General features: G+C 39.9%; 1 protein-coding gene across 1 annotated transcript in view; it reads right to left on the reverse strand.

Annotated features, from left to right (window-relative positions):
• Positions 1-19,893, reverse strand: part of Arhgap21 (Rho GTPase activating protein 21) — a 126,187-nt gene that overhangs the window by 44,104 nt on the left and 62,190 nt on the right. The window contains exon 5 of the mRNA XM_005354739.3: positions 300-308. Coding sequence (XP_005354796.1) covers positions 300-308 — 9 coding nt within the window. The remainder of the gene's footprint in view (positions 1-299; positions 309-19,893) is intronic.

The following is a 19,893-nucleotide window of genomic DNA, read 5'->3' on the forward strand; positions in this document are numbered from 1 at the left end:
AAAAAAAAAAAAAAAAAAAAAAAAAAAAAAGAGTATTTCACAAGTTTTGGTCCACAGCCCCTCCTATAAATAGATATATAGATATTCCAGCATTTATGGAATAAAAATTGCATAGGGTCCAAACGGAATTTCATTTTGTTTACAAGTTTCCAATGTGACCCTAACACTACAATGTGAGAAGAACGTTTCCAAGAAATAGAAGTCAAGGAAAGAGTCAAAGGAGAGAGAACAGGCCAGCTGACTGATAAGCAACATGATGAGCCCACAGTTTTCAAGTTTAAGACTTTTGTGGCCTGCACCACCTGGGGCTGAGTTAAAAATGCCCGGTGGTGGTGGTGGCTCACGCCTTTAATACCAGCACTCGGGAAGCAGAGGCAGGTGAATCCCTGTGAGTTCGAGGCCAGCCTTGTCTACAAGAGCTAGTTCCAGAGCAGCTAGGACGTTACACAGGGAAACCCTGTTTAAAAAAAAAAAAGAAGAAGAAGAAGAAGAAGAAGAAGAAGAAGAAGAAGAAGAAGAAGAAGAAGAAGAAGAAGAAGAAGAAAGAAAAGAAAAGAAAAGAAAAGAAAAGAAAAGAAAAGAAAAGAAAAGAAAAGAAAAAGAAATGATGGTCTGTAGACTGGCTCCAGATAGTCTGAGGTTAGCGAGAACCACTGAAGTAGAAGACACAGACCTTTAAAGAAGAATGTAACTGAGTAACAGGACATATACATGTATATGGTAATCTAATGCTACTTACTAAGTAGCAGCACTGGGGAGAAGAGGATGCCACATATGAGAATGCATCATTATAGCCACATGAAACTGTCTTCATGTCTGCACAAAGGAGGCTCGAAAGACATCTCTCAGTAACAGATCATCAATCGGTCACTCCTGTTCATACCTAGTTCTGTAATCCGAAAGACGCCCTCTAAAGCAGTAACTCAACCACCTAAGCCATCCTACTGTAGTAGCAACTGCTTATGTTTCAGAAGTCAGTAGGCATGGCTGGGAACATTCAGGGTGGTACAGTCACAGACCCCTTTGCCACTTGAAAATGTCTGTTCTTAATTTGTGTTTACTGAAGGTATCACTACAAAATCTGTATATCTGCTTCTTTATTTGCTGTATGTGTGGCTAATAAAGCTAATGGTGGGAAATGTATGAATCTTCCTGACATCCACAGCATCTAGAGAATGGTTGGTATGGAGCTGGCATCTAATAAGCACTTACAAAGTTGATGAATAAACACATTAGTCTAATCTCACAGGCTTTGGAGCTAGGCATTGTGATCCAGAGACTGTGACTGAGCAGGAATGAAAAGGAAGCATTCGGCAGAGGCAGAGTGACATGGCATCTCAGTAACTGACATTAATCCAGGGGTCCAGCTTTATTTAGACAAGCCCACTTACAATTACAGTCATGAGCCTAACGTTTTGTCAAACAGTGGCTATACCAAACAGCACTAGGTGTGTAAAGGCCATGCTATCTATCTGCATTTCTAGCTGTTTTTTCTTTGTAGTGCTGGGATGGAACCTAGGGCTTGCACTTTAGGTGAGCGCTTTGCCAATGAGTTACATTCCCATCTAGATATATGCAAACAGACACTACAACACTAACTCAGTGACAAAAATCACCTAGGGACATCTTTCCATAATGTACTGCCATTTTAGGTGATGCACAGATGCAGTTTCTATGAAGAAAAAATGTATTTCAATTTAAGTCATTCAAAACACAAACACTGAATTCTAATCCAGAAAGAAGCTAGTCTGGCTAGATCCCTTTGTGACCAACCCAACATTACAACAGCTCGCATTAAAAGAAAACCACTTGTCTTTTTGGCTAAAGATCTGAGGATTTAATGTTTTATCAAGACATTGCTTTCACAGGAAGGTTTGTAAAATAAAAGACATTTGTTTTCTATTGATGTCTCTCATCTGTCTCATTTAAAAATATAAAACATAGAGGCTATAGAGATGGCTCAGCAGTTAAGAGCCTCAGCTGCTCTCACAGAGGACCCAAGTTTGATTCCCAGTACCCATATGGCAGCTCATAACCATCTGTAAGTCCAGTTCCAGGAGATCTGATACTTTCTTCTGGCCTCCTTGGGCACCAGGCACACATGTGGTACACAGACATACATGCAGGCAAACACCCATACACATAAAATATTGAAATAAAAATAAGAGCTTGCTACAAATATTTATTAAATACAAATGGTTATTAATACATTCTACAAAATAATAAAAAGTTAGTTGGGTAGCAATGTGGTAACAGCTAAAAATTCTGGTAGCGAAGTTTACTTACACAGAGGAGAGCTGACCAAAATAATTTGGGCCAAATGTTTACAAAAGAAGCCAAATCAATTTGTTATTGATAAGCCTATCATCACACTATGCCTATGGAGGTAGAATCGATTAAAAAAGAGGTCAACAATATCAATAAGCCATAACATATGCTGAGAATGAACTCTCTTCTAAATTCTACCAGGGTTTAATCTAATCCTTCTTATAAAAAATGAAAACTGTTTTTCATATATCCCTTAAATATAAGCAAGCCTCAGTAGGAATTTATATGTCTTCGATTTCTATAGTCAGATTTTATATTTTGAGTTAAGACATTTGGCTCATTAATTTTAACAGTACACACACACACACACACACACACACACACACACACACACACACACACACACACACACACACCGGGCAGGGGAGATGAAATTCTGTTTCAACTTGAGCTCATATGCGGTACATCCCTATAATTTAAACATTCAGAAGGTGAAGGTATTAGGATCACAAGTTTGAGGCCAGCCTAGCTAGAGAGCAAGCCTTGTCTTGGATGAATGGACAAACGACCTAACGGATGAATGAATGATGGTAAAGAGACTGCTCAGTAGGTAGAGTGCTTCTTGCTGAGTTTGGATCTCCACCACCCACATAAAAAGCAAGCATGGTAGCGCACCATTATAACCAGCCCTACACGAGCTGATTTTGGGGACACACTGGCTGGCCGGCCAGCAGTAACCATGAGCTCCAGGTTCAGTGCAGTATGACTCAAGACACAGAGTAGAAAGTGATAGAAGATGACACCCAAAATTATTTGCATTTCTGCATAAGTATATATACCCACATCCACACATGTACAAACATGTATATGCCACATATACACCAAGCAAACAAAAATAGGATGATACGTAAATAAAATGTGTGTCATTCAAGCTCATCAGTCATTAGGTTTTGCAGATCAGTTTCTGGACATATAAAACGAAAAGCCCAATCCTGAGTTTTAATAATCCTACAGGGAGACTTATTGCTGTTTCTAGACAGCTGCCTCTGTGATTCTTAGAAAGTCACTTCCACTTTCCTTCCTTTATTTCTTTCTCCATTTCTTGACTTTTTGAAGACACAGAACATGTTTAAAAGGTCAAGTATCTTACTCTGGTGTCTTTTACTGACCTTCCCTAAGTATTTATATTAGCATATTTGTGGAACTAACTAAATCTTTATCTTTGCAGAAAATAAGCAAATGAAAGGGTCTTACATGGGTGCAAAGGCTAAATGAAGTGACCACGCTTGATTAAGAAGGCATGGAAAGCACACATGAACTGACTGAAAGCTCGGGACAACATTTAAAATTAGAGAGCACATAAACTTTACAATAATGTGATCAGTTGTGCTTAAGTACAAAGAATTAGTAACATACAGGTAGGGGGAATCATCCAATTCTGAATGTCCAGGGAAGTCATATTCTGTGCCCAGGATAATGGAGTACTTCAGAAAAACTTAGGCCCTATACCAAGACATATGGCTTAAAACCCCACCTTTACCATTTACTTTCCAATCCAGCTACCAAAATTTGTAATATTTGATATAAGTTCTCACTAATTATTAGTTATTGATATGAGCATCAAATTTAACTGAGCGCTCTTTTTTTTTACCTGGCAAGTATTTTTTTACACGACTAGCTTACATGTGCCAGTTTGCTCATCTGCAATGCAGTAACAACAGTAGTTACGCCTACCTGACAAAGTTGCTGTGAGCATTAATGTTAAGATATTAAATATATATGACTACGCTCATTTTATTCTAAACCAGGTTCACAGACAAGGTTTACACACAGATGGAAACAAGCCCTGTGAGAAGACATCAACCTTGTATCCCTGCAGGTAATCAGAAAACACTGGCTGAGAAATTATCCATTAAACTTAACAGTCATATTAGAAGGAAGCTGAAGAGCACAGTCCAAAGAAAACAGAAACGAAAGGGAAGAGGACATAAAGGTACAAGCACAAAATGTTCCAATATCCCTGCTGTGAACTAGACTCCCAACTCCAAAAAGATTGGTGGCTCAGACTGAATATGACATCTCTAAAGTCAAGAGAGATGATTTAAATCTTTAACAAGCTTCTTTAGAGAATGCTCAAATTGAAATTACCTGCAGCATTTATCTTACCTGAAAATTTTTAGTATGAAGGTACACAGAGTAGACAGATCGTAAAGAAACAATCTTTGACCTATGCCAGTGTGGTAGTTTGAAAGAAAATGGCAGAGGGAGTGTCACTATTAGGAGGTGTGGTCTTGAGGTGGGTGTGGCTTTGTTGGAAGAAGTGTGTCACTCTGGGGGTGAGCTTTGAGGTCTCTTTTGCTCAAGTTTCACTTAGTATCATACACGAGTCCACTTTCTATTGCCTTCTGATAAGATGTAGCCAGCACCATGCCTGCCTGCATGGCCTCATGCACCCTTGCCATGATGATAATGAACTGAACCTCAGAAACAGTAAAAAAGCTATACAAATTAAATGTTTTCCTTTTAAGATTTGCTGTGATCATGGGGTTTCTTCACAGCAATAGAAACCCAAACTAAGATGGCTAGTCACAAAAACACCCCTGAAAGATTCATAAAGAGATCACGACAACCATGGAATCCTACAGTTCTAGAACAAAGTAACGTACCTATGATTGACTGAAAAAATAGTATTGTCATGTGTACACAAATATGTATACACACTTATATTCACATTGCCCAGAAATATAGCAAATAAAAGCTGATAAATAAATGAGATTATATTAAACTGATTCTGCATAGAAATAGGAAACAATCATCACAGTCAGAAGATATCACATAGAATAAGATAAGATACTGCAAATTACACCTCTGAAAAGTCAATAACCAAAATATTAAGAAACTACAAAAACTCAATAGCAAAAAAAAAAAATCAACCAGATAAAAAAAATGGGCAACACACGTAAGCAGACACTTCTAAGCAGACACATTATTAGGTGGTCAACACAGAGTGAAAGCAAGCGTTCCACATCACTAAGTAGCAAAAAATACAAGCCCAAACCACAGTGCACTAGAAGACAAAAGTAACAAGTGCTGGCAAGGACCAGAAAAAGGGAAGCCCTGTCCACTGGTGGCAACTTAAAGTGGTACAGATGTCTTAGAGTTTCTACTGCTGTGATAAAACACCATGGCCAAAGGCAACTTGGGACTGGAAAAGGTGTATTTCTCTTACAGGTCTCTTCCTCTCACTGAGGAAAGGCAAGGCAAGAACTGGAGCCGGGGCCAAGGAGAAGCACCACTTAACAGGCTTGGTCACTATGGCTTCAATGGCTGTTTTCATACACAACTCAGGACCACCCGTCCTAAGCTGTCACGATCCACAGTGGGCTGTGTCTTCCATCAATCATTACTAAAGAAAATGCAGGCAGAACTGACAGTATGGAGGCATTTTCTCAATGAACAGTCCTCTTGCAACAGAGATTGATTGATTGATCAATAGTGGAATGCATACCTTGGCAGGGACTGATTGACTGATTGACTGATTGATCTAAAGAGGGGAGTGGAAAACTAGGGGAGGTGTTAATTACCAAAGGAGGGTGGGATAAATACAGAAGGAGGGAAGAGGGTAAAATTAATGGTAAGGATGTTAGAAAAAAATATCATAAGGGAGAAATCATACTATTAATCTATCAACCTAAAAATATAATACACCTAAGTTTGAATATACATAAATATACACTGTTTAAATGAAATTATCCCATCTGGGCTAATAAGGCTCCCCTCAAGAGCCACAGACTAGTTAGCAAAAGCCATAACACCAAACATGGGAAGTCCTCTTATTGGTCAAGGTTGTCAAAGAGAGTCCCAGAACATTGTAGGATACTGCTGTAGTCCCTGGTTGCTTCCAAGAAGTAAGTCACTATTGCTAAGTCATCATGCACTGAATTTGAATATATAGCTGAGCAGATCCACAATTAACTCATGAAGTTTGAATATATGGCTGAACTGATTCACTATTAACTCATGAAACTGAATATAAAGTTGAGTAAATCCACTATTAACTCATGAAGTTGAATATATGGGCAGATCATTTTCCACCCAGAGGATCCGAGTTGGATCTGACCTGAATGTCTCCTCCCTGAGAACTAGCTCTTATGATACCAAAACGCGTCAGGGAGGAAGCAACCAATAGTTTTACCCAGCTATGTATGATGCCTATAAACCACAACAATCAGCATGGCATGATAACCCCAAGTGTGCAATAGTGGCATGCATACCTATGCAGTAACCAACAGCAATCTAATTGCTCAACAAGAGGCAAGTAATGCCGGTCTTGGAAATCTAGCCAGTTACCTGGGGCTAGTGAAGTCATAGATCTTGGAGAACCTGTAATTGCTTCTTTCCTAAGTTGGCATAACCCCTAACCACCTATTAGATATTTATCCTCATATCCACAGATAAGTGCAGTCCTCTCCCTTCATCAAGGGAACTTCTCTTTGCAACAGATAGAGATCATTATATAAAATGACAGCTGATCAAAATGCAAAGCTGTGAAGCTCAGTTCCAGAGGTACATATGAAAGAGTTACTTCTACATCTAAAGCTCAAAGATCATTGCCAAAGAGGGGCAGAAAGATTGTAAAAGTCAGAAAACAGGATGTTTGCTGTAAAATTGTCTCCTAGAAATGTCAGAGAAGCTATACCCGTGAAGTCACATTGGCAGAAAAGCCCAAACATGAGTTGAACAAAGACAATGCCAATAAACATGCTGACACCGAGGGGAAACTAATGTGTCCTCAATCATAGACAAAGACTCATAGGCCACTAAGGAATGCTCAAAATGGGAGAACCAGCTTTCCACAGCAAAGAGTGCCCCGGCTGGTTAATCAATACCAAGTGGTCAGTCTCGGAAACATACACGAGTAATGTAGTATGGACTGAGCAGGTTCTATTTAGGAAGAAATACACACACACACACACACACACACACACACACGATCAAAAATAGTAAAAACTACTAAAGAAAAGAACCCATGAATTTTAGAGTAGGAAGGTGGGTATATAGGAGAAGCTGGAGGGGGGAAAGAGAAAGAAAAAAGTGCTGCAATTATAGTATAATCTCAAAAAAATTTAAAAAGTAAAAATATTTGTAAGGTTTAACCTATAAAATATATCTAAATTCCTTTTATGTATTCATTTTTCTTCACATGGCTTTTAACTATCAAAAACTTTAACACTGAGATTTGGAGACGAGCTCATTGGCAGTTCTCTCAAGGGAGCCGTGGAGCCTCTGGCATTGTCCAAGTCCACTGAAATATGAATTTCTTTACTAGGTTGTTTTTCAAAACTAAGATCAATACAAATAATAAATAACCGTTATACACATAAATGCAAATTAACTGGGACCAATAAATTGCAGTAGGCTGTTAGTCAATGAGTAAAAATCACATTGACAAAAAACAAACAAAAAACCAAAGAGACCCTCTTCCCAAATGGCCAAATGGCTCTATTCTAGCTATGCCAAGTTCACATAAAACTAACCAACACAACAACCATATGGAAAACAGTATAAAGTACTGTCAAATAAATAAATGGGAAAAAAATCCGTAAGACCCAGCAATCCCATTGCCGGTCATACAGCCCATGCTTCGTGCCACTGTACCACTAGCTCTTGTCACCAGGCTGATCCTGAACTCACAGCAACCCTTCTGTCTCAACTCTAAAGGCTGTGATTACAGGCACGAGTCACCACATCCAGTTATAAAAGTCATCTTAATATCCTAAAATAAACACACTACTTCATGTTAAAAAATGCATGTATCATATAATCAAACACTAAAATGCTACAGCTGATTTGTTATCCTCCTTTTCTTCTTTTGTGGTAAGGGCAAAAGCAAATGGGAAAAAGTAACTTATTAAATCAATGTGTTCTCCAAATTCTATTTGGCATGCTCATTTTCAGAATGCTAGCTAGTACATTCAAGTTTTATCTCCCAATCTGCAATTTCAGAAACCTGACCTCAAGTTATAATCATGTCGGAATGGAACCGGGATGAGATCTGTCATGTTTCAATCACACTCGCATATACTTCACCAAATGCGTACTTCCTCTATACAACCTGACCTTTAAATAATGGAGTTAAAAATCTTTTAAAACCTTAAAAAGAAGACTATATTTGAACTTACTTATGTTAAAACTCTTTCAAATCAGATACATTCAGATCTTTAAGACTTTTTGCCATGGTAACGTATGTCATATACTCAGAACCAGACAGCTAATACCACGAACCCCAGGAGCCTATCTAAAGAGCTATGAATATCCTGTTCCATGTAAGCACACTCATATGCTTATGAAACATTTCAAATTATACCCCAGATGTTGATTCATTCATAAATACTGTAAATACTTCGGCAAGGATAGCTGAAAGATAAGTTTAGTGTTAACATACAGGCAAATCGGCGAACTACTCCAGTGAGTCTCCACAGTACGGACGGAGTACTCTGCATGGTTTCTCACATACACTGAGCACAAACCAAGTTTTATCTTCTTAAACAGCTACTTAACATGAATGACTGACACAGCCCCCAAAACCATGAGACAAACACATGTGAAAATCACAAGACAACCCTATGTTAAGTTTATAAACAAGTTACCCATCCTGTGGATCTGCTCAGCTACATATTCAATTTCACAGGGTAATAGTAGATCTACTCAGTTATAAATTCAAATTCAATGACTTAGTAGTGGATCTGCTCAGCTATAGATTCAAATTTCATGGGTTAGTAGTAATCTGCTAAGTTATAGATTCAAAATCGATTGAGTTAATAGTAGATCTGCTTAGCTATATATTCAAGTTCTGTGAGCGTGCAGTGGTCCTGTTCAGCTATATGTTAAAATACAGTGAAGTTTATTGCCAATTTACTCAGCTATATTTTCAAATTCTCTGAGTTTATAGAAGAGAAAACATGTCACTTGAATATCTCAAGTGCACAGAATGGTACCTGGCATGTAAGATGCTCCATAAATACCCTCTGACAAAAATGTCACACTGGAAGATGCCTACAGTAAAAGAGCTTTTGTCTCCTGTCCTGGTCAGTTCAGAGCCAGGGCAGGCAATGAGAGTAGTGTAAGTATAACACCACTAGGTGTCAGGCATGAGTCGAAAAATGTTAGTGTTCTAGCTAGGCAGAAACACAGGGAGTGTGTTATCACCCAACAAAAATTTACCATTTCATAGTGATTTTCTTATTATGAACAAAATAGCCCCACGATTACCTTTCAGAGTATTTCAAGTTCACAGGATGTCAGATTTTTCTCTAGGTCTTAGCAGTTTCAAAAGTCATGTATCATGCCTAGAGTCACAGCCCCATTTTGTTTTTTGTTTTTTTTTTTGTTTGTTTGTTTTGCTATGATAGGTTGTGATTTCTCTGACCAACCAAATTGTTACAGCACTCTTAATCATAAGCAACAACTTTCCATCTCTGAATTCTCCTCAGTCTTGTCAAGAACTTCCTTTGTGCCTTCTCTACTGGTCAAGACTACCAGCCTCCCTCAGGAGTCTCTCTGAGATCATCTACAGACGCACATCTCAACAAAACTTAGCAACTTCAACCTCTTCTCCCCTGACCTTTCAGAGTATGCAGTATGCCCATCTGACTAGATAGAAGACCAACTACACACCAGCTCTGCCTCCAGTTCCTCCAGTTTCCGGCCCAGTAATACAGCTGATGAAGCTGAGCCACACAGTAAACTGCTTCCTAAATTCAGTCAGGTTTCTGCTCAGGAAAGGCTCTTGCTGTTCAACTCCTGTTCCCTCGAGGCTGTTCTTCCAAACTTCTGCAGTTTTAACCTGCTCTCCCTGCAGCCCAGGTCACACTGGATCTGTCTCCTATTTCCTGTACTTCTGCTGCTCTGGCCTCATTTTATTTTTTAAATGCTAAGTTTTCATTTCTCCTGTGTCCTGTTCTCAAGCAAGAACTTAGCCCTCACAGCCTTCTTCAGAGTCTTGGTCCACAGCTACCACTTCTTGTGTATGTACTTCAATCAACTCAACATCATCCCCCCGAAGCGCCCTTTCTCTCGTCCATGCGGCTGTGACTGGGGCCGTGTTTCTGCCAGGGCTGATGCACTCACTCGTCTCCAGTCACTTGTATTTCAGGGTTTTCTGATATGAACAAACATCCCCAGGACAGGCATACAAACTCAGCGTGGTGACACTGCTGTCTCTGGGCATGGGTTGATGTTCTAACAAACATCCTAATTCAATCTCTGTCAACTCCATTGTCCTCTGTAACTTCACTAATGTGCTACTTGTCAGAGAGTATCCTTCTGGCCACTGTCCTAATGTATTTTCTGCCACAATGACAAGCTTTTCACTGACACCTCAAAATTACCACCCCTTAATTAGCAAAGCGCCAACTCTGGATGTCCTCAGATCTTTCTATAATAATATTTCATTTGTATTTTAATAAATAAAGCTTGCCTGAAGTTCAGAGATAAAACAGCTGCACTGATCAGTCTTACAGACCAGGCAGTGGTGACACACACCTTTAATCCGAGTAGCCACACTAGTTTGCCACAGAAACCAGGCAGTAGTGGAGCACGCATGCCCTTAAATCCCACACTGCAGAGGACTGTAGACAGCTCTCGGACCCAGTCTCATTCTGAGATTCCTGGAGGCAGGAGTGTGCCGTTTTGGACTAACACAAAGATAAGAGTCAGTGGGTGGTGGCTGTTTTACTTTTCTGCACTTCAGGCAATCTTTATTTATTAAAATACAAATGTAATGTCACTACATCTTTTTTCTGATTATCTTCCCTGGCCCCATCTTTACTCTGAGGTCCCATGCTCTCTGGATGGTTTCATTATGTCCGGGACCTAACCCTAGCATATCGACGGCTCTTCCGTAAATGGCTGGTCCTCCTCAAGAACTCCAGGCTCTGTGCCCTAGTGATCATCAGAAAAGCTCCTGATCCCAAACTGAACCCCACTCCCTGGGGACAGGAAGATGCTTCCTTCTAGCATCCTTTGATTCACAGAGTTTTCATCCATTCAACCTACTCAACCTAGAAAAGCTAAGTATGACTCTCCATGTATCAGTCACCCACAACGAATACTCACAGTCCGCCCCACCCCGCTCTTCCCCAAAGCTAGGCAAAGATCACTTCAGCATGTGCTGTTTTTCCTTCCTCCGCATTAAGTCCATCAACAATCTAAGCAACGTTCTCCTAAGCACTCTTTCCTGGTGTAAAAATAATTCATTCTGCCACAATCCTATAACAACTGTACACTTTCTTTCAGTACTTTAAAAGAGTTATTTTATATTTCTACCTTCCAACAGATTACAAGTTTCTTGAAATCAGGGTGTCATATGTGTGGGTCTGTATATTTCCAATAAATGCATGGCAGAAATTATTCTGAGTTTGAAGGAAGAAAACAAAAAAAAAAAAAAAAAAGAAAAACCAAAACTTCTTGGCCTATATTCCAACTGTGAAGAAATTAGTGTGAGGTGATGCTATGGAGAACACCGCCCAGCAGGAGAAGGAAAGAGAACATGAAAGGCAGGGGCTGTTTTTACTAAATGGTTGAGGAAGTCCACTGTATCAGGCGGCAGTTGATCAACACTCTGAGGGAGGTTAGAGGCCACAAGGCTTCCTTCCACGCAATCAGTTTAGTGTCTGGCTCATGGTACAGACTGAACAGATGTTTGCTAAGTGAATGAAAAAACAAGAAATGGATTTCTTAGATTATTGTGCTCAGCATTTAGCTGCACACATGTCTGTTTTGTTTTCATGCCAATGAAGAGAAGTTATGTGCTAAACGTCAAAAGCAGGGGCTGTAAATCCCACAATTAACTTTTATGAAGTTAGGAATCCCACACTTTCTGTATAGGCTGGCTGGAAAGCAATCTGAAACAGGACCGGGGTAATCCAGCCGAGTGGTGTCTGCGAGCCAGGTCACAAGTTACCAAACAGCTAGGAAAATACAGCTCAACCCCCCCTCCCCCCCCATTACAGGGCTGCCCAAGGCGACGGTCCTGAGAGAATATCTGCAGAGCAGACGGTCATGCTGCAGAGACTGGGCAGACTCTGTGAACTTTGCTCATTCTTTTACAACTATATCCCTCTGCCCAATGCCTCCAATTAGCTCTCTGAACGCTTTCATATTTAAAAAAGGGCTTAGAATTCTTAAAGATATTCTGAAATTTCATCTCATTTATTGACCACCAAGTTAACTTCATGTGTTAGTTTTTCAACTTTTAAGTTTACTCCTAAAAAGCAAATTTCTGACATTTACTTTAATCCAGCTGAATTCCCTTCATCATAGATTACCATTCTTTACTTTTAAGTAATATCAAGACTTACTTCTAAATTTCTCACCTACAGAGTCTGAGTTTCTATGTAAGTCCAAGACTTTTCTATTTTCATTATTTTCTCATACATACACTTAGTTATTTAAAACGTGGTTTCTAAATCACCCTTGAAGTGCAGAGACTATGGGAGTAAGAAAGGAGAGACAGGACTAGTTTTCTCACACTTGGCAGATACAGACCGACAAGCAAAGCCCTGCAGCACGGGCAGCAGTCACGCAGGAACAGCACCATGGTAGCCAGCACCACAGCTGTCACCGTCCTTCCCTTTATTCAATGGTCACTGGTGCACATAAGCTCCTACTATGTGCCAGGGACCTACTCACTGAAAATTCAGCCATCTGAGGCATTTCCTGCCCTTCATAACTTTTGCTCTGAGAAGAATACAGAGGAATCATTTCAAAAATATATTGTTAGCTAAGTGGAGTGGATCTTGGAGTGGATCTGTCCCTGACTTGGGAGGCTAAGGAGGGAAGATTACTTGAGCCTGGGAGTTCAAGAGTGCCAAGTCAACACAAAGAGATCCTGATTCTTTACACAAGAAAAGGAGGGGTGGAAAGAGGGAAGGAGACAAGCACAGCGAGGGAGGAGGGGAGGGCAGCCATGAACAACTAAGTGTCTCCTTTGTACAATCTCATGACCAGCCTTGGCTTCATACTTCGTAGCACCAAACCTGCGCTAGCGCCACAGCGTGAACGGGCAATCCAAGAGGCAGGGATTCTCACCAAATTTACCACAAACACGAACGATCAACAAGCTGTCTCCAAGAGCAGGGATTTTTCCAGTGTATTATTAATGAACATATCTTCAATCTTCTACTAATTGTGAAACATTTCCTACAAAATAGACCTTCAAAAAATTGAAACTGGCTATCACTTTTCTATTAGCTTCTAAAAATCTAGTAAAAACCATGAAAATCTAATCATATTTTAAAAAGGAATATAGCTGGGCAGCAGTGGCACACACATTTAATCCCAGCACTCAGAAGGCAGAGGCAGGAGGATCTCTGTGAGTTTAAGACCAGCCTGGTGGAAAAGAGCTAGTTCCAGGACAGGCTCCAAAGCTACAGAAAAACCCTGTCTCAAAAACAAAACAAACAAACAAGCAAACAAAAAAAAGAAAATATTTAACTGAGGCCTCGGAAAGAACCAGACAGTGATAGAATATGAGGAGAAAAGATGTCACAGTCCTGAGAAGTTCCACTGCCCCCACCTGATATCAGATCCTCCCTCTGCTACACCGTTAGAAATGGCTGAGCATTAAAGGTACAGGGAAAAAAAACTTAAGTGCACTGTGTGTGTACATGTGTGTGTGTTTTGTGTGCATGTCTGTGTTGTGTGTCCTCTGTTCTGTGTACAATTCTGTGTTTGGTGTGTGTCTGTATTTTGTGTGTATGTGTCTGTGTTTTGTGCGTGTATCTGTGGCATGTGTGCATGTGTCTGTGTCATGTGTGCATGTCTGTGTGTTTACCTCCAAAAAGGTATGACCAAATTACAATGTCTTAGTAGCAACAGCAGAAGCCAAGTAAGACTAGAATTGCATCTCCAAGATTACTGAAGAATGTACAAAGCAAAAATGGGGGCAAAACAAAGGAATTCCATTAAATAAAAACTGAACTTCAATACAGCCCAACAATGATATGCAGGCAGGAGAGCATAAATAGTTACCAAGCTAACTATTAAAAGAATGAAAATATATCACTAAACATATCAAGTAGAAAGCATGAAGGAAAAATGGCTTTTTTAGTTTCAAAAAGGAATTTATAAGTAAGTCTGAATCAACAGATTCTTACAAAAAAGATTAAACAAAGGGCTGGAGAGAGAGTTCAGTTGTTAAGAACACTGGCTGCTCTTCCAGAGGACAGGAATTCGGTTCTCAGCAACTACACAGCAGATCACACCATCTGTAACTCTAGTTTCAGGTGATTTGAAGACCTCTTTTGTCCTCTGAAGAAATCAGGCATGAAAGTAGTGCACAGACATACATGCAGGCAAAACAAACACTTATACACATAATAAATACATATATACATAAATAAATGTAAAAGATTAAACAAATGAAAATTTTCATTAGTTATCAGTATCTAAGCTTCTAAATACGTATAGCTTGCTAACTGGCTTCATGGTCAACTTTCTCTCGTGGACCACAGGAAAGCTAGACAAGGCAAAGAGCCTCACAGTCCCCAAAGGCTGGAAGGGAAGCAAGGTGTGCAGCACCAGCCTGGAAAGGATCAAATGCCTTCAGCTGGGATGGAGAGGAGGAAGAAGGCCAGGCTATCAAGCATGAAGATGCCATGCCCACATTTCCCTCTGAGAACCTTCTGCAGGTAGCAGTTCTCCAGCCATCAGATCCACTGTCCAGCTGAACCAGCATGTCCCAGCTGCTGCCCAAAGCAGAGTTCTTTAAGAGGATTGCTCCCAACCCATCTACCGCTTGCTGGCCTAGCCGCGCCTTCCTTAAATGCAGACTTTAAGGAGAAGTCTGAGGCTTCTCCTAACAAATCGTCCCTTCACTTTTCTGCCTTAGGGCCAGATCTGTATTGTGCCCTCCTCTTCGATTATTTGTCCATCGTAATCGTTTCCCCTTCCAATGCTCTTGCATGAGCTGCTGCTGCTGCTGCTCGGTGACTGCTAATCTCAACAGTCACTGAGCAGAGAAGCCAGAATCTTCAAGTAGAAAAGCCAAAGTTGATGATAATAAGCATGACAGTAGGAATAAGCTTGGTTCGGTCAGCAATACAAAGTTGGCTTAACACCTAAAAATCCAACCAAAATACACACATTCATTATATCAAAAGATGGACAGAGAAAAAGCAAAAATGCAGACCAACTAATCTACATTCTTCAACAAGCCAAGGATTTTTTTTTTTTTTTGTGGTTTTTTGAGACAGGGAGCCAAGGATTTTGTTTGGTTTTAGGTGTGTGTGTGTGTGTGTGTGTGTGAGAGAGAGAGAGAGAGAGAGAGAACGTGTAGCCTAATTCTAAAACTTTTATGATACTACATAATAAATTAAAATAGCCTGGAATTTTTTTCTTTTTCTTTTTTTCTGTTTGTGGGTTTAATGCTGAGTCAGAGACAAAGCACCAAGTTAGTTACACCTCAGCCCAGCAAGGTATCGTGAACAAATGGAAGAATACGCTGCAGGATAAAGCCACCTCTCAAACCACAACAATCAAAAGCAGTGCTGTCTTGATGCAAATAAAACAACCAGGGAAACAGGAACAACACGAATGATGTGTGTCTGTAAAGAATCAGATAGTATTTGGGTCTTCCTAAGTACCTTCGTAAGTACCTATGGAGCGGGAGAAGGGTGGGAGGAGGGGGAGAGAAATGGGAGGCTGGGGGGGAGGCGGAAACTTTTTTCTTTTTTCTTTTTCCTTTTCTCAATAAAAAAAAACTATAAAAAAAAAGTGGAGAAAATAAAATCCCTGCTGGAGAGAAGTAAAATAATTCCTTTTATATAGTGAGGCCGCTGCATCCCCAACTAAATGTGAATCAAAGTATTTTTAAAAACTACATGCATACTTAAGAAATGCAGTTTTTGGGCTGGAGAGATGGCTCAGTGGTTAAGAGCATTGCTGCTCTTCCAAAGGTCCTGAGTTCAATTCCCAGCAACCACATGGTGGCTCACAACCATCTGTAATGGGGTCTGGTGCCCTCTTCTGGCCTGCAGGCATACACACAGACAGAATATTGTATACATAATAAATAAATAAATATTTTAAGAAAAAGTACCTATGGTCTCTATCCTGTTCTTTTTATCTTCTTAAAAAAAAATTCCTGGTTTGGAAACTATATAATAACAAGCCATGGGCCAACTCCCAGGATAGAGCGAAGTCCAGGACGAACCAACACAGAGACAGACAACTTTATGAGCAAGGCAATTTTCGCTACACAGTAACTGAAAAGGTACAGACTTTACACTAAACACTGTGGGAATGAAAATAAAAATTATAGAAAAAACTTCTCTTGGTCTCAAACCATACACCAAAGCAATAATGATGGGCAAACTGAAGTTCTGATTGTGAATGATGAAACAGCAGCACCTTAGGAAACCACAGTGAGCATCTTCGTGTCCAAGGGGTACAAAGTTCTCAAAGAGAACTCAAAGTGTTAAAAACAAGTATCACCCATTCAGACTGCATTAAAATAAGAAACGTATCAAAATTAGTAAGAATCTGAAAAACAAGGTCAATGGACATCCAACTGTACATAATACAGCTAACTAATTCCTCGACTGAAATACTTAATGCCTACAAGTCGGTAACTAAAATGGACTTGAGTTTGGTTCCCAGCACCCGCGTGGTGGCCCACAATCTGTAACTCTAGTTCAGAAATCTAACACCCTGTTCTAACTTCCTCAAGTACCAGGAACAAGCAAGCATGGGGCCCAGACATACATGCAGACAAAACATCCATATACATACAATAACAAAATAATAATTTTAAAAATAAATAATGAGCAATGGACATCAACAGATATTTCTACAAGTAGGTTACACAAATGGCCAATAAACACCCAGGAAGATATTATCTAAAAGTATTAATAAGTTAAATGCAAATCAAAACCACAATGAAATTTCACTTCATACCTATGAGGTTGACTCTAATATAAAAACAGAAACTTGTCAGAGAGAATGCAGAGAAATGGAGACCTCCTGCAGTGCATGGGAGTATGGAAATGGTGAGGCCATTGCGGGAAAGAGTGTGACCAGCAACCACACTCCTGGGTATCCGTCCAAAGAACGGAGAACGTGGACCCAAATATCAGCACATATATGTTCACAGTGCACAAACAACAATAGCCATAAGGACTATTAAGTCTAACTGTCCAACAACAGGTAAATGGATAAACGGTGGTGTGCATGTATGTGTGCATGTGTGTGCGTGCACACATGCATGTGTGTGTGTGTGTGTGTAGAGAGAGAGAGAGAGAGATGCATGTATGTGTGCATGTGTGTGCGTGCACACATGCATGTGTGTGTGTGTGTGTGTAGAGAGAGAGAGAGAGAGAAAGACACAGATATGCCACTTAGTCGTTAACTTGAAAGTGGTAAATTTTATTGTAATTCATGACAAAAAAATGTTTTCAAGCGAGGCATGGTAGTTTATTTCTTTAATTGTACCACTCAGGAAGCACAGGCAAGTTCTATAAGTTCAAGCTATATAAAGAGAATTGTTTAAAAAGAAAAGTTTACAAAATTCATCCATTTTGGTGTGTATTCCACTATATATCACAATTTACCTATTTATACAACAATGACTATTTTGGTCAAATTTAGTGTTTATTTTGAAAAGACAGTTATAAATATTTCTATAGAGATACTTTTTGCTCACATTTAATTTATTTTAGGTCCAAACCTAGGATTTCTCTTATCATCTCATAAAAATAAATGACAAGAGCATTCCACATATCAAAAATATAACTGAACCAAAAAGAAAAGCAAATTCAGACATTAAGATAATAAATATGGAGAGGGAGGACTGGGATGAGAGGAGGGAGAGGAAACTATAGTTGGGATGTAAAACAAATAAATTTTAAAAAATAAGGAAAAAGGGTAACATATACGCCTTGTTGCTAAGCTGATGCTCAATTTTAAAAAAGCCAATAACATGTGAGCCTGTAAAATTGAGGAAAGTTAGAGAACATGTGTGAAATGCTCTGCTGTGCCAATCAAAATTGCACCTAAAGCCAAACACGCGTGTTAGCAGTGTGTGCAATCCAGAGAACACACGCTGTTAGCAATGTGTGCAATCCAGAGAACACGCGCTGTTAGCGGTGTGTACAATCCAGAGAACACGCGCTGTTAGCAGTGTGTACAATCCAGAGGACACACGCTGTTAGCAGTATGTACAATCCAGAAAACACGCGCTGTTAGCAGTGTGTACAATCCAGAGAACACGCTGTTAGCAGTGTATGCAATCCAGAGAACACGCTGTTACCAGTGAGTACAATCCAGAGAACACGCTGTTACCAGTGAGTACAATCCAGAGAACACGCGCTGTTAGCGGTGTGTACAATCCAGAGAATCTTCTTTCTTCTATACTTTCAAGCCTGAATTCCATAAAAGCTAAGCTCTGAGAGGCCATGGCAGAAACTGAGAGGAACTTCAGAACCCAGATTCTCTACCTCTTGCTAATTACTTAAATGGCATGCTTCGATTACATCACCTAAAACTAGAGGCAGTAACTGTATCCACCCTTGGAAAGCTGTGCTGCTAAGGATTAACTACTGTGTTGTCATCAGCACTGTTGCCTGCTCTAGCACTGGGGCCACCATCATGACCATCTCTCTCTCCTTCCTAGAATAAGACTAAGACGCCTACAGCTATTCTACTAAGGAGCACTAAAAATTAACAGAAAATATACAACTAATTAATATCTATCCAGTTAATTAAAAACAACTCAATTAAACATGTATCCTATAGGGTTCAGCTAAGGACTCCAAAGAGCTCAGTCAGAATAGCTGCATTTGAAAAGAAATGCAAATGTATTTTTCACACTCACCAAATCCCTGGCTACTGACCTGCCCAGAAAGAAAAACTTGCAACACAATTGCAGGTCCATATTTTAGCTACATTATTCTGAAAGAATGTGTTTTCAGCATGTTAATAGAAATGCTAGCATGAAGTACACCCCATTTTCTCAGCTTTCTAAGCCTCTTTTCATCACTCAAACTGTTTCACTGAAGCACACTTGTTTCCACACCCAGCTCTGAGGTGTTCTGCACTCAACAGCTCACTGGTCCGCTTTAGTTCCCTCCCTGGAGATTTAGGAGTGCCACAAAAAAGAGGGCATGGCGAGGGCTGGACCTGCCACAGAGCTTAAGCTCATGGACACAGAGTCTAGCTTTCCTGGACAGACTCTTTCATAGGCCGCGGCTGCCCTGCTGCTGCTGTGTCACTATGGCATGCTTATGGCCAGCGCACACCATCCTTTGCATCTGGCCTGTCCTGGGTCTTGTCACTGTTGGAACACACCAGTACAGATTATAGAGCTATTCCATCAGAAAAAACCAAATCACAAATGTCACAACTGAGACTATTCCCACAACTCACACTATTATTAACAGGCTAGAACAATGGAAATAGAATAGAACTAAGAAAAGGAAATGACAGCAACAGTCAACCTTATTCTCGTGTGATTATGAGTATTTACTCCACAATTTTAAAGGGCAACAGGGCATCAAGATGATACCAATTGTCCAAAACAGCTATTCTCTCCAAAATAGTCCCACTTATAGGGTCTTTTCTTGTACT

The sequence above is a fragment of the Microtus ochrogaster genome, chromosome 16 (assembly GCF_000317375.1).
Source record: "Microtus ochrogaster isolate Prairie Vole_2 chromosome 16, MicOch1.0, whole genome shotgun sequence".
NCBI lineage: Eukaryota > Metazoa > Chordata > Mammalia > Rodentia > Cricetidae > Microtus > Microtus ochrogaster.